At 33.5% G+C, this 14,754-nt stretch overlaps 1 protein-coding gene across 1 annotated transcript; it reads left to right on the top strand.

The window, feature by feature from the left end:
- Nucleotides 1-515: 515 nt before the first annotated feature.
- Nucleotides 516-7,981, top strand: LOC120071463 (riboflavin biosynthesis protein PYRR, chloroplastic-like). The gene is given in 10 exon segments (XM_039023761.2): nt 516-1,252; nt 1,526-1,660; nt 1,890-1,989; nt 2,233-2,358; nt 2,463-2,776; nt 4,676-4,795; nt 5,665-5,910; nt 5,988-6,113; nt 7,467-7,697; nt 7,699-7,981. Coding segments are annotated over 10 exon segments (1,833 nt in total). The 5' UTR covers nt 516-862; the 3' UTR covers nt 7,744-7,981.
- The last annotated feature ends 6,773 nt before the right edge of the window (nt 7,982-14,754 follow it).

The following is a 14,754-nucleotide window of genomic DNA, read 5'->3' as shown; positions in this document are numbered from 1 at the left end:
ATGAAAAGAATTATAATTAATTAAGTTTCAATAATTTTTCATCACTATTAAAATTAATTTTAAAATTTCACTCCATAATTATTTTAAATTAATTAAAAAGACATTGGTGCCAAAATTAAAAATGAATATTCAATGAAAAATCAAAGAAAAAATAGTGTAAATATTGAAACTTTAGAACTAAATTGAAATAAAACTTAAAATTTAAGTATAACAATTTGAAACCAAGACAAGTATAGCATTTTGAAATCTAAGGAAGAAATAGAAATTATATCCAAAACCTACCAATCAAAAATATATTTTTCCTTATTTTATTTTTTTAGAAAAAAACTCAAAAGATACTTGGTTAAAAATGAAAATTTTTGAGTTATTTTCAAATATAGGAAAATAAATCAAAATATTTATAAATATAATAAAATTTAACTATATTTATATGTGATACGATAGACTATGTGTCATGATAGATATAAGACATAGATAGTAGTTTATTTATTACGCTAGTGATTTGAAAGACCAATACTTTCTCCTTGAGTATTAAATAAATAAAAAAAAGAAAAAAGAAAAAAAGGACTTTTGTGGTATAATTTAACCAATATTTTAGGCTAGATAGATCCATGTGAGAAAAATAAAAAATTAGTTTGAGAAGAATGGTGGTTTCTGTGCCATTAATTGTGTCTCAGCAACACCAAGAAGAAGAAGAAGAAGAAGAAGAAGAAGAAGAAGAAGAAGAAGAAGAAGAAGAAGAAGAAGAAGAAGAAGATGCTGATTATGAAGCTTTGACTTTTTATGCAAAATTTTCCCACAGAACAAACCTGAAGAATTTGGATTCTCCAACACCAAAAACCTCTCTAAGTCTCCCATTCCCATGGTGTTCACATTGGGAGCTTCTTTCCCTATTCTCCACGCCAACAGGCTCCCCACCACCGTCGTCACCGCCGCCGCCGCCACCACCACCAATCCTAGCAGCAACAGCTCCACTTCCCATTTGTTCGAAGCCACCTTCATCCGTCGCGCCGCTGAGATTGCCGATAAGTCCGCCGGATTCACCGCTCCACATCCCAACTATGGCTGCATCATCACCACCAAATCGGGTGCCGTCGCCGGCGAGGGCTTCCTTTACGGTCAGGGTACCGAATCTGCTGAGATTCAAGCAGTCCAAGCTGCCGCCGAGCGGTGCCGTGGTGCTACGGCGTTTCTCAATATGGAGTCCAGTGATTGCCCCAGCGACAATACTGCCGTGGCCGCTTTAGTCCAGGTTTGTTTAGACTTTAGAGCTTGATTTGTTTTAAATTGAATCAGTAGAAGTTGTCTGTTCGAGGAACTGATATGGTTTGAACTCTCTTTTTTCCTGGAGTAAGAAAGTAGTAGGAATTTGGAAGGATGATTAATATCAACCTGGTTTGAAATAAACATGTTTGGTCGGTAAATCTTGTTAATTTAGATGATATTGTTCAGTTTTGTTTTTGTTTTTGTTTTTGTTTTATCATTGATATTTGTTTAAAATAAGCGATTGAAACTGCACAATTAGGCAGGGATTGAAAGGGTAGTTGTTGGAATGCGGCATCCTTTGCAACATCTTAGAGGAAATGCTGTGAGAGCTTTAAGAAGTCAAGGGGTTCTCGTTGATGTTCTTGGAGAGGACCTAAAGAGTAGAGCCGTAGAGGTAATTCATTTGAATAGTTGAATTATGATTTATCTTAGCTCGCTTTGCTAGGTCTTGAATTGATACAATTCAATTCATTTCCTTCGTCCCTTTGGGGACATCAGATAAAATTTGAGCGATTCATTTCCTTCCCATTTTTCTTTTTCTTAAGTCATGTTAGCTTTCCGTACCGTTTGCTTACATAATTATCATGCAGATCACTTATAAGACGTGTTGATTTTTCTTATAGGAAGCTCGAAAAGCATGTCTCCTTGTTAATGCTCCACTGATTTGTAAAGCTGCTTCTCGAGTGCCTTTCTCTGTACTTAAATATGCCATGACCCTTGATGGTTAGTATTATAGCTTCATTTCCTTTTCTACTTCAAGAGGATAGCTTTGGTTAATGTGTTGTTTTACTTCTCTATTGGTTTGAGAGGATATTTGATATCTTTTTTTCTCAAGAGGATATTCAATATCTTTTTTTCACTGAACTTGTTTCTCGCCTAGTAAAATACAGCATTTTTGTTTAATTTAGAATCCTATCATATATGAAAATGAAAATAGCATTGAGGTGATTTTATATTACCGATCAGGGAAAATTGCTGCAAGTTCTGGTCATGCAGCATGGATTAGTGGCGTTTCATCCAGACAACGAGTTTTTCAATTACGAGGAAGAAGTGATGCTGTTATAGTAGGAGGCAATACTGTTCGCAAGGATGGTGAGTTTTGCCATTTTCTATAATTGTCTTGTCATCGAATGCTAGTGGCACTGAGTTGTTAGTATTGCTTCAATGTTTTCCCTCAATGATGTCCTCTGAATTAGATCCTAGACTGACTGCAAGACATGGTGGTGGGCATATTCCTCTACGTGTTGTGATGTCAAGTACTCTCGATCTTCCTGAACAAGCAAATGTTTGGGACACAAAGGGTATGTCAACCATGGTTGTAACACAAAGGGGTGCTAAAAGAAGTTTCCAAAAACTGCTTGCATCCAAGGGAGTTGAAGTAGTTGAGTTTGATAATCTAAACCCTCGAGATGTAATGGAATATTTTCATGATCGTGGATTTCTTTCAATTTTGTGGGAGTGTGGAGGAACACTTGCAGCTTCAGCCATTGCGTGTGGAGTAATACATGAGGTATGATCTTTTCCTTTCTGATCTATATGGTTGATTCCCATGCATATAGTGTTCTGTATACCAATTAAAAAGATAACAGTATGCAATGGATTTTTCTTCCTTTTAGGTGTATAACGGCTTAAAAAAAAAAATATCCTGTATTTAACTCTTCAAAACCGAGCATGTATGCCTTATTTGGATTTGTTTTCTGTCTGTCTGTCTGGCATGTTACTAATCCCTTGGCACTAACACTTATTGGATACCAATCTAATTGGATCTATTATCTTGAAAAAGAAACTAACTTTTGATTAAATTAATAATAAGCTTACAAATATTCACCAACTGTATTGTGGCTACAGAAGAGCAACCCAATTCAAGTTTATCCATAAGCTAGGATACCATAGAAAGCTTGAAAGTGGTATACCTTAAATTCATTTATCAACCATGAGGTATGTTAGAAGCCAAGGAAAGTTTTGAGAGGTTCCTATATTTCCTTCCTTGCCTAGCCAAAATACTAGTAAAAAACACACCCATCCTTACAGCTATCAATTATATATGCTCACAATCACATTAAACTCCCTCACCCAGACGTCACTCTCTTAACTCACAAGTCTCAATCCTTTATAGGTTGAAAGGGATTTAAGGAACAAAAGGCACAATCTATATGATTATCATTCTCCATTACTTTATTTTAACTCTGGTATCATAAAAGCAGAGTCTTGCGACCACAACTGTTTTCCTTGTCATTCCACATTTTGTCTTTCCTTCACATTTTCAAATTCCATCAACCTCTACTTCCACTTCTCTTCCCAACGTTAATTTCCTTAGCCATGGAAGTCCTCTAAGATATTTCAGGAACTTCTTCCCATCTTTAGTAGCTCCAACAGGTACTTACAAATTACTACTCCTATCCTTGTCGGAAAGAGTTGAGATCTCAAGAACTATCCTCTTTGATTTGACAGTTTTTCTACTCAGAATGACTCTCCCACCCACCTTCTTGATTTATTTATTTATTTATTCTCTTTTAAGATGTTGAGTCATTTATTTAGCTGTGGATTTTCTTAGTTTACCTTTGTATAAAGAAGATATTGCATTGGTAGAAGCATATCTTTTGCTTCTTCTCCAGTATATTGCATGTATAATTTAATTTATGTTAAAGTACCATTTGGGTCGTTGTACTTTAGGACTTGTTCCATTTTAGTCTTTGTACTCTAATCTTTGTACTTTGAATGAATTTTAAAATTAGTCTTGTTTGAAGTCTTATCAAATTTTGTGAAACGATAAAAATAATTTCTATTCAAGAAAACACCATATGTAAATATCTTTCCAACATTTATAAAGGCGAAGCTACTAGAGATTATTATTATTATTCTTTTTTGAAAAGTTAACCACAAACTAAGAGTATGGACTAAATTTGAAAGTACAGTTACTAAATTTTGACATTTGAAAGTTCAAGGATGAAATAAAACATATCTAAAAGTGTAGGGACGTAATGATATTTTAGCTCATAATTCACATCCTCCAATTGTACTATTGTACTATTAGAAACACGCCAAAAGAAATATTTAGACTGGTCTCTAAATCTAAGAGTAAAATTACTACAAATGCATGAATTTCCATTTAGTAAAACTAACTAATATAATTGAGTAGAATAGTTCAATTCTGTACACCAGAAGTAAAACTCAATTTACTGTTCTATCATGGCATAAACTATATGTACTTAGTAGATTTTTACTTTCTGATATGACATTAACTTGAATGCTGCTGAATGTTTCTCATAAAGGGAAAAGGAAAAGATATAACATTAACCTTTTCTTTTGGGAGCGCATGCAGTTGCTTCCCAGGGCCTCATTTTCTTTCATTACCACCCATCTAAATCATCAATACTATTACTAATTATGCTGCTGTTTTTCAACTCAGGTTTTTGCATTTGTTGCTCCTAAGATTATTGGGGGGAGGAATGCCCCATCTCCCGTCGGTGAGCTTGGCATGGTTGAGATGTCTCAAGCTTTGGAACTAATTGATGTTGAATATGAGAAGGTTACATCTAATTTATAGTGTTCTCATTATTTAGAAGATATATTGCTGATTATGTGGAATAATACTCCTCTTATGTTCACTTCATCTATATATTTGTTTATGTTATATTTTCCAAGTTAATCTTCTAGGATATGTGCAAAAATATTTGCTCCTTTTTCTTTCGTTTAGAGGTGGATAGTTTGGTCTTCCATATAAACTATAGGAAACATGGATATTTAAGTTCTGTTAAGGTGCCCACGATTGAACATATTAAATATATGTGATGCTTTAGCAATTTTTAGACACGAATTGAACATATTTAAGAACACAAACATATTTAAGAGAAATTAACGAAGAAATATTTGACTCATTTTTAATGCATATACTTAGAAATTTTATTGTGCAATGTCTTTTTTACAAAGACATTAAAATATTTTAAAGTATGCTTGATTTTCTTTTTTCTTTTAAATAAATTGCTAAACATTAGATTCGAGACTTCCAAACGTGAGAAATTTGTAATGGATCCTTTCAGCTTCTCATAGGTGTTGACTATGGTGCACATCTTTTATCTTCATTTGAAATGAATGAAATAATTGGGACTTTGATAATAGGAAAAAGGATACTGGTGATTTGTCTGACCAAATAAAATCCTTTGTATCTTGTCAGACTTATAGTTTCGTTCTTTCTTTTTATTTTTTAACTTTTTGAATTATTATTATTACTATTCTTTTATTTCAATAATTACCTGGTAGGGGATTGAGCCATCAATCTTGAGAAATGGTAATTAATGTCTTGTCTATGGAAAATTTGCAGTTCTAGTCAAATGGAGAACTTGTTTGTTTTTCAATATTCTTTTTGGCGATTGACTGGGATCTGACCTTGGCGTACAGGTTGGAAAAGACATGTTAGTTAGGGGATTTCTTCAACCAATATTAGATGTTGCTCCAGTAATCCCATCCTGTGATGAAACCATTGCAATTGACCCAACAGTTACTCCCTACGAGCCGAGTATTATATTCTTTTACAAAACATGGGATCCTTATGGCGCATTCTCAAACTTTTCACGTCACCCCATTCAACTCACTGATGAAAATGGCAGTGATTGCACTTGGTTGACTGTAGAGCATTATTATCAGGTATACCCTCCCTTTGCTTGAATTGTCTTCTCACTTTCAAAATGTAGTATAGTGCCTAACCTTCCTTGAATATGCAGGCTCACAAATTTGTCGGTATTGATGATCCTGTAGCTCAGGATTGTGTGGAAAAGATAAAATCAGCCAGAAGTCCAGAGGAAGCAGCAAGGATAGGAAGATCAATGCAGAGGCAGCACCCTAAAATGGTATAGCTCTCTAACTAGTTTTGTTTTACGTTAGCCTATTTCTTTTGGCATGATGTGTGGATAGGATAACTGTATAGAACTTATAGCTCGAATATGTCTGCCACCATGGGCCCAGACCTAGTCATCAATATGAGTCATGTAAATTAGGAGTTTTGAGAGAGAGTTTAAGTTATGGTGACTACCTATTCAGATTTAATGTTCTACATTCTTTCTTAGCAACCAAATGCAGTAGAGTTAGGTTGTTGTCCCGTGAAAATAGTTGAGATATGCACAAACAAGTTTGGACACTCACAGATGTTAAAAAACGATCATGAATTATTGGAGTTTTTTTGCTTATATTTGAATAATACACACATGAAGAGATTAATCTTTACATATCTAAAGGTAGTAATTTTTGTATTATATGAATGAACATACTGTACCTTGGGGATATATCACTTAAAAGAATATTATGCACGATCAGTGAAATGAAGCGATGCATAACTGGTCAACATATCGTTCTAGATGTTGCAGGAAAAATGATGTCGTTGCTTGCTTAGTTTGACAGCGTAGTTTTTGATTTGTCAAATACTTGTAGAATGTCATTAGTTAATTGTAACTCTTACTCGAGAAAAAAGAAACAACTCTTTCCCAAGAGGGATTATCAAGATTCCTATCATTTGTTTCCCCCTTTTTCTGATTATTTGTTAAGATCCTTTTAGTTGTATTGGTGTATTTGAGACATCTTTGATTTCCTTCATAACGTATTTTGTGGGTTCTGTTGGGTATTAAAAGCCAGAGGATTGTGGTAAAATGCTTGTAGAGCTCTTTGCTAGAGTAGTTTATTTGATAGGAATTGAGGGCATCTCTTGGATTTGGAAAACTTTTTACATCACTTTTTTCATGTTTTAAAATCACTCTGAAACATCCCTTTAATCACTCAAAATCAGTTCAATGGTTAATTATACCCTATTTAATGTATTTTTCATGCTATTAAACATGATTTTTGATGATTAAAAATATTCTTTAAGTGCTTTGAAAGTGAAAATAGTGATTTTCACCATTTTAGAATCACTCTCAAACATGCCACGCTTGATATCAAGTTAAGAAAAGGAAAAGAAAAATAAAAGGGTTTGAGATTAAATTGTTAGCAAAATGTAAAGATCTTCCGAAGAAAGATGAGGTTGTTCATCTTTTCTAAAGCTCTTAGCTAGATCTTCAGTATTTGGTGGCAGTCCTCTTTATTTTTAAACACACAAAATAATAGAAAACAGTTGAAAATTTGAAAAAATAACAAGATGTTAGCACGTTGAGACACATTTGCGAAAGAGAGTTCGCATGATAATCTTCAGTATCTCCCATTTTTCATTGCAGATACGATCTGATTGGCGAACTGCCAAACTTGACATTATGTACCGAGCATTGAAATGCAAATTTTCAAGTTACCCTCATCTGAAATCTATGCTGCTATCAACTGCTGGATCTGTTCTTGTTGAAGCATCACCACATGACCTTTTCTGGGGTGGAGGCCGAGATGGAGAAGGTCTTAACTACCTTGGAAGACTTTTGATGCAACTGAGAGCTGAGTTCCTTGGCCAATCGTCAACACCGAACGGTAGCACCACAGAGTTCAACTGATGAGAAGAACTAGAATGAAGATCGAAAATCAGAAGAGTTAAAGATAGAATCCAATGGGCAATTTCCTCATATTCTGCCCCAAAAATCAGGTACCGACGAGGTCGTAATGTATGGCCTATCATTATTGTTTGACCCCGGAATACTATCTGATTCAGTAGGTAGCTAGACTTCTGCCTATTGTATAATTTACGTCTTATTTTTGAATAAGGAACGAAATAAAAAGAGGAACATGCTTTGTGGAAGATTTTAAACTTTGGGCAGCCTTTTGATGATTTAATTGCAAGTTGGTATGCTAGTGTTTTATTCCCACAGTTCTATGATTTTTTTTTCTCAAGCTAAACATGTTTATTATACATGAATTACCATTTAATTAAGAATCTGGGGAATGGAATAGGATTGCTAATGAGCTGGCTCGTCGAGATTTTTCTGCTGCATCTTTTTCTTGGCTATCTAATTTTTCTGATTGGTTGATTTCTAGCAGCAATGATGATGTGATGGGAGTTTGTAAACTGCGAGCTAGACACCTTCCGTTCATTTCAGTTCATAAAACGTTTAATTAATTATTGAATTATACAGATCGGAGAGTTGTAAATATTTATTTAAATATTTCACATGAATCCCTATTCATTTGGAATTGGTGTTTATTATTAATTTAATATTTAATATTATACTCATATTTATTAATTAAATTGTTTAATTATTTAAAGTTAATTTTATTTAAAATGATTTATTAGAATTAATTTTATTTAAAATTTTTAAAAGAAATTATTTTATTTAAAATTAATTAGTTGAATTAATTTTATTTAAAATTGAAATTTTTTATATAAATTGTTTTTTTTAAATCAATTTAAGTTAGTGGAAAATTCCCAAATGGAGGAGTTACATGATACACTAACTCTGATTTTCAAACTGATAAAGATTCTAGGAAATCCACTTCAGGATAAATGTTTACTCTTAATGGAGAAACATTAAGCAAGAGTGCATCGTTGATTCCATCATGGAGGCAGACTATGTAGCAACTTGTGAAGTTATCAAGGAGGCTGTGTGGCTTAGGAAATTCTTGACTAATCTGGATGTTGTTTTAGACATATCAAAGTTCATCATCTTTTATTGTGATAATAGTGGTATTGTGGCTGATTCCATGGAGCCTAGGAGCCACAAACATGAAAAGCATATAGAGTGTAAATATCACCTGATTTGGGAGATTGTGCATCAAGGGGAAGTGATCATCACGAAGATCTCTTCGGAGCACAACGTTGCTGCTCCGTTTCATTGGAGAGTCTAAGTCTATTAGACAGACCTCATCTAGTCTAGGGCAAGTGAGAGATTATACTGGACATGTATTGTATCTCTCTTTTTTTTTGTGTGTGTGTATTGTTGTATTAGTTTGACTTTTATGATGTAAATCCCATTAGCTTTAGGATAAGTGAGAGATTGTTGGGGTTGATACCCTAAATCTTGTGGTCTTTTAGTTTGTATTTGTACAAAAAAAAAATTATTTATCTAATAAAATAAGAGGGATTTTAGTTGATATTTAGTTGCAATAACCCAAAAACCAATAAACTAAGATCCAGGGTTATCTGTTGTAACTTAAACATGTATGTGAAGACATACAGTAGGATCATATTTAAGTAATAACCTAAATGGTATGTAGTAGATGGATAAAACTAGGTATCTTATCCTGGTGACACTACGAATATGACCCGCTTCGTAGTTGTTACAATTATTGTGAAGTGCTACAATGATTTGATCCTAATCATTCATGTGAAGACATGTGAGTAGGGGTATCCTATATAAAAATTTTGTATAATACCGGACCACGAAATGTATAGTTTCTCTATATAACACCATTGTTAGAAGAGACCTTCATTTCACTAGGATGACCATACGTGACTTGACTTGAATATCTTGAGTGAGTTGTAAATTCTTGCCTATGAAAGTGATCATTTGATCTGCATGGGTGAGAATGGCTAGTTTCACCAAATTAATATGCCTACCATTTTGAGGATTTGTCTGATTGAGGAGTTAGAAATGTAGCTATACAAGAACGAATTCACTCCCTCCCTAGTGTTATCCCTGTTGCTCTAGTGGTGGTTGATCTTTCACTTGGTTAGTTATAACTCATAGTAGCCACATCCTCTAATATAGCATGAGCTTTTATGGCTATTTTTGCAAAAATAAATCCTCCAACAACAGCATCTAAAATGGATTTTATGCTACTGGTTAATCCATTGTAGAACAATTGAATTTGCAACCCTTTAGGATATCCATATTGTGGGCACCTTTTAAGGAGTTCCTCAAACCATTCCCAAACTTCAAACACCTGCTCATTAGGTTGTTGACTTAATGGAACAATCTAATTGACTTAGCTAATGAAAAACATTTGTGTCAGTTCCTCCCAATTGGTAATGCTATTTGATGGGATGTTCTCCAACCAATCTTTAGCTTGATTCTATAAAGAAAAACAAAACAATCTCAGTTTAGCTTCATCACTAGTAACACCATTAATCTTTACAGTTTCACAAATTTCAATGAAAGATCTAATATGCTTGTGAGGGTCATCTATGGGACATCCTCTGAAAGCAATATTTCGTGTCATTTGGATCAAGCTCGACTTTAACTCAAAGTTATTTACAGTAATTGGTGCATGTTCAATCCCAAATTGATACAGGAAAGGTTGAAAGTAGTCCCTAATGGCCTTCTTTGGTACCTCTTCTGCCATCTTTTCATTTTTTGTCTTTGCTTCCTTCGAGTTTTTTTTTTCTTTTTTTTTTTTTTAAGTTGTTTCAATTTCTAGATCAAGAGATAAAAGATTAGCTTCCTTGGTATGTGGCATATGCCACAATACCTTCACACACTACAACAAATATCACATACGATATCAGGAAAAAACGCTATCGTAGACTTTTGATAGCATTTTTGGAGACGTTGTCATAGGCGACGTTATAGAAAGTCATTGGCTTTTCATAGTGTTTTCTCGATGCTATAAAAGATGCTATAAAATATCTTTTTTTGGTAGCATAATTTTAATGCTATGAAACTTTTCATAGCATTAGCAAAACCGCTATGGTTTCTTTTTAATAACATTTATTATAGCAACAAAAAAAACGCTATAAAAAATAAACCATAGCGTTTTTAGACATATTGTCGTAGCTGATGTTATTGAAAGTCCTTGACTTTTCATTGCACTTTTTCAATGCTGTAAAATAAGCTATGAAATGTTCATTTTTATAGCATAAATTTGTTATAGATACTTTACATAGCATTGTGAAAATCCTATGAATGACCTTTAATAATATTTTTTATAGCAGTAAAAAAATGCTATAAAAAATAACATTTTTATGCCTCGTGGTAGGTGTCATTATGGATGGTATGCAACATTTCATACTAATTTTCTTTTTTGTTTGCATTTGTACTAAGTCATATATCATTTTGATAGAATTATATAATAATAATAATAATAACAATAATAATAATAATAATAATAATAATAATTAAATTGTTTCAAATATATTTCTAAAATCAATGTCAATTATAAAACTTTTAATGTAATTAAGTGTATTTATATCAAAATAAGAGTATAAACATATACATATTTGCTCATTATATGACTCTTCAATCACTACAATCACTTCAAGTTACATTATAATAATACAAGGAAAAAAAAAAAAATAATAAAGTGACCTCTATAGTTTCTTTGAGTTACATCATTGAGACTTCACATCTTGTTATCTAACTAAACATCTTTTGCGATCAACGGCATAAAAAAGAACATAATTTACCATCAAATTTATGTAAACTCCTTAATCAAACGTCTGCACAAAAATAAATAAATAAAGTACAAAACAATCATTATTTTAATAGACTTGCGACAAAAAAGTTCATAACATAATAAAATGAATAACCATCTCCTATCAAATTATTTGACATTTACCCTTGAAATATATGTCTTACATAAATTGCTAAGTGCTAGTAATACACATATTGCATTAGCTTCCACAAGCAATAGAATAATTAAACATTTAGAAGTATAAATAGAGCCATTTGGGGGGAGGGGGGGTCATGCCTTGTAAACCAGAAAAATACCACAGAGTGTTCAAAATCAACACATATAACTCAATAGACAAAGAGATTCACAATGAGATAATGTGCAAGAAAATCCCCTAGTTAATGTCCACCACATAGCGTACCACTCGTTTCTGATGTGATAATTTTCCATCGTGGAATAACCCTCCACCTGCTTCAACATTTCAAAACATAATCATAAGAACAACTATTGTTAATGACTAAATGTAGACCCCACACACTCAATTTTGTTAGAAAAATGGTAATCAAGAATGGAAGGAACTCGATAGGAAAGAGATCCATGAGTGGAAGCAGATCGTCCAAATTTCATTTAGATTGAAAATATAAATTTACAGTAAATACAAACAGATTATGCATTCTAAGTAAAATTACAGCATGCTTTTTAAACTAGAAAAAGGGATTAAGTGATTATACCTTTAAAGAACACTTCTTTTTATACAACCCTCGAACTATCACGAACTCTTAGAACAACAACAAAACTCGAACATAGCAATCTTGAAGACTTTCTTCAAGAATCTCACGAACCAAAACTAGACACAACCACTTGGATTCCTCGGTATTCTCAGGGTGAGAACCCAGAAGTGGTGGGCTCTAACTATTTTGGTTAGAGAGAGTTTGAGAGTTTGGAGGAGGAAGGCGATCGAGGAAGAAGTACTATCGTACAACAAGAAGCCTCAATCGTATAGTGTAAAAGAGTCTATCTATAGTCTCTCTATTTCATGTAGTTTAGTTGCGTTAAAGGAAAAAATAGAACTAATTCCTTTTTATTTCTTTTGCCATAAAAAACCAACTAACCAACCACTAAAGTGGTTGAAGAGAAAAATGATTATTATTCAAAATAATAAATAATATAAATAAATATGATAACCAACTTATCATATTATATTTATAACCTATAGTTTTAATATTGCATCTTATATAATATAAACTATAGTTCATTTTCTTTATTTTAGGACATTTAATATAAATCATATTTATATTAAATTTAACAATTATGAATCTCATTCATAGAAAATATATTTGAATCACATTCAAATATTTATTCCTCTAAATTAACTATAATGTATCAAATACATTATGTCAATTATATCATATATAATTGAATTAATTGAATTATATCATATATAATCAAATTTCCTCTTATTAATCTAAACAATTCAAATTAACCCAAAAACTTATTCTCAACTAAATTCTTTTGAGCTACCAAGGGGACCTTATGGACTTGTAGCTTAAAGCTCCAATTGTATGTGAATAATTAATTAAACTCTTTAATTACATTATCCACCATCTGTTAACTGTCGGGCACTCCACTAAAGATCGACAGCTACACTCTTCGCACTACAGATATATTTGTGTCCATTAGATATAACCAATCAACAGTACGATGATCCTTCACAAATTGCTCATAAGTACAGCGGGGCCAAATTATCGTTTTGCCCCTGTAGTTACATCTAACTCCCTAAGTACCACTGATCCCTCTAATGAATAATAGATCATAGTCTCACTATGACTAAACCCCTTTCGGGCCAATAGAGGGTGTGGCGCCACATTGTTCAAGACTCGGAATCAATCCTTAAGGGAGCAATTTATCTACTTACTGAGTTCCATCTTGTATAGCTGAGTTTCCAGCTCCTCAATCAGACGAATCCCCAAAATGGTAGGCTTGTTGAGTCGGGGATCTGGCCACTCTCATCCATACAAATCAAAGAACCGCCCTCATAGGTAGGAGTTCACAACTCACTCAAGATTAAAGTCATGTTACCTATGGTCATCCTAGTGAAATGAAAGTCTCTATTATGAACGATGTTATATAATGAGACTAAATATTTCGTGGTCCGATCTTATACAAACTCGTTTGCATAGAATAACCCTGCTCGCATGTCTAATACATGAATGATTAGGATCAGATCATTTGTAGCACTTTACAACATTTGTAACATCTACAAAGTGGGTCATACTCGTAGTGTTACCAAGATAAGGTACCCAGTTTTATCCATCTACTAAAGACCATTTAGGTTATCACTTAAACACGATCCACCTGTATGTCTCCACATACATATTTAAGTTACAATGATAACCTTGGATGTTTGTTTATTGGTTTGTTTTTAATGCATCTAAAATTCACATATTTCATAGATAAAGTGAATAAAATATCAAATATTATTAATCACATACAAGTTTGTTCATACAAGGTTTACAAATTATAGGACCCGACGAGATTTAGGGCATCAACCCCAACAATCTCACACTTGTCCTAAAGCTGGTGGGGTGTACAAGATAAGAAAATACAAGTACACAAAACAATAAACTAGAGTATAACACATCTAGTACAAGATCTCCCACTTGCCCTAGTCTAAACGTGGTCTGTCCCATAGACCCATACTCTGCATGTGACCCTCAAACACTATAGTCGTGAGGGCGTTTGTAAACGAATAAGCAATGTTGTGCTCCGAAGCTATCTTTTACAATCACGTCCCCTTGATGCAAAATCTCCCTGATGAAATGATACTTCCGCTTTATATGCTTACCGCACTTATGACTCCTAGGCTCATGGAAATTAGCCACAACACCACTATTATCACAATAAAGTGCGATGGGCTTTGACATGTCTGAAACAACTTCCAGATCAATGAGGAATTTTCTGAACTAAACGGCCTCCTTAGCAGCTTCACATGCCACTACATACTCAACCTTCATGGTGGAGTCTGCGATGCACCCCTGCTTGGTGCTTCGCCATACTACAACCCCTCTGTTAAGAGTGAACACTGATCCTGATTTGGATTTCCGAGAATCCTTATCAGTCTGAAAATTAGAGTCCGTTGTATCCTGTAAGGATCAAATCCTTAGAACCATACACAAGCATGCAGTCCCTCATTCTTCATAGATACTTAAGGATGTTCTTAACAGTTGTTCAGTAATCATATCCTAGATTAGATTG

Source organism: Benincasa hispida, chromosome 2, assembly GCF_027475165.1.
Source record: "Benincasa hispida cultivar pf3 chromosome 2, pf3_genome.v1.1, whole genome shotgun sequence".
Classification (NCBI taxonomy): domain Eukaryota; kingdom Viridiplantae; phylum Streptophyta; class Magnoliopsida; order Cucurbitales; family Cucurbitaceae; genus Benincasa; species Benincasa hispida.
The sequence above is the reverse complement of the archived record's forward strand: the minus strand, read 5'-3'. Positions and strand labels throughout refer to the sequence as shown.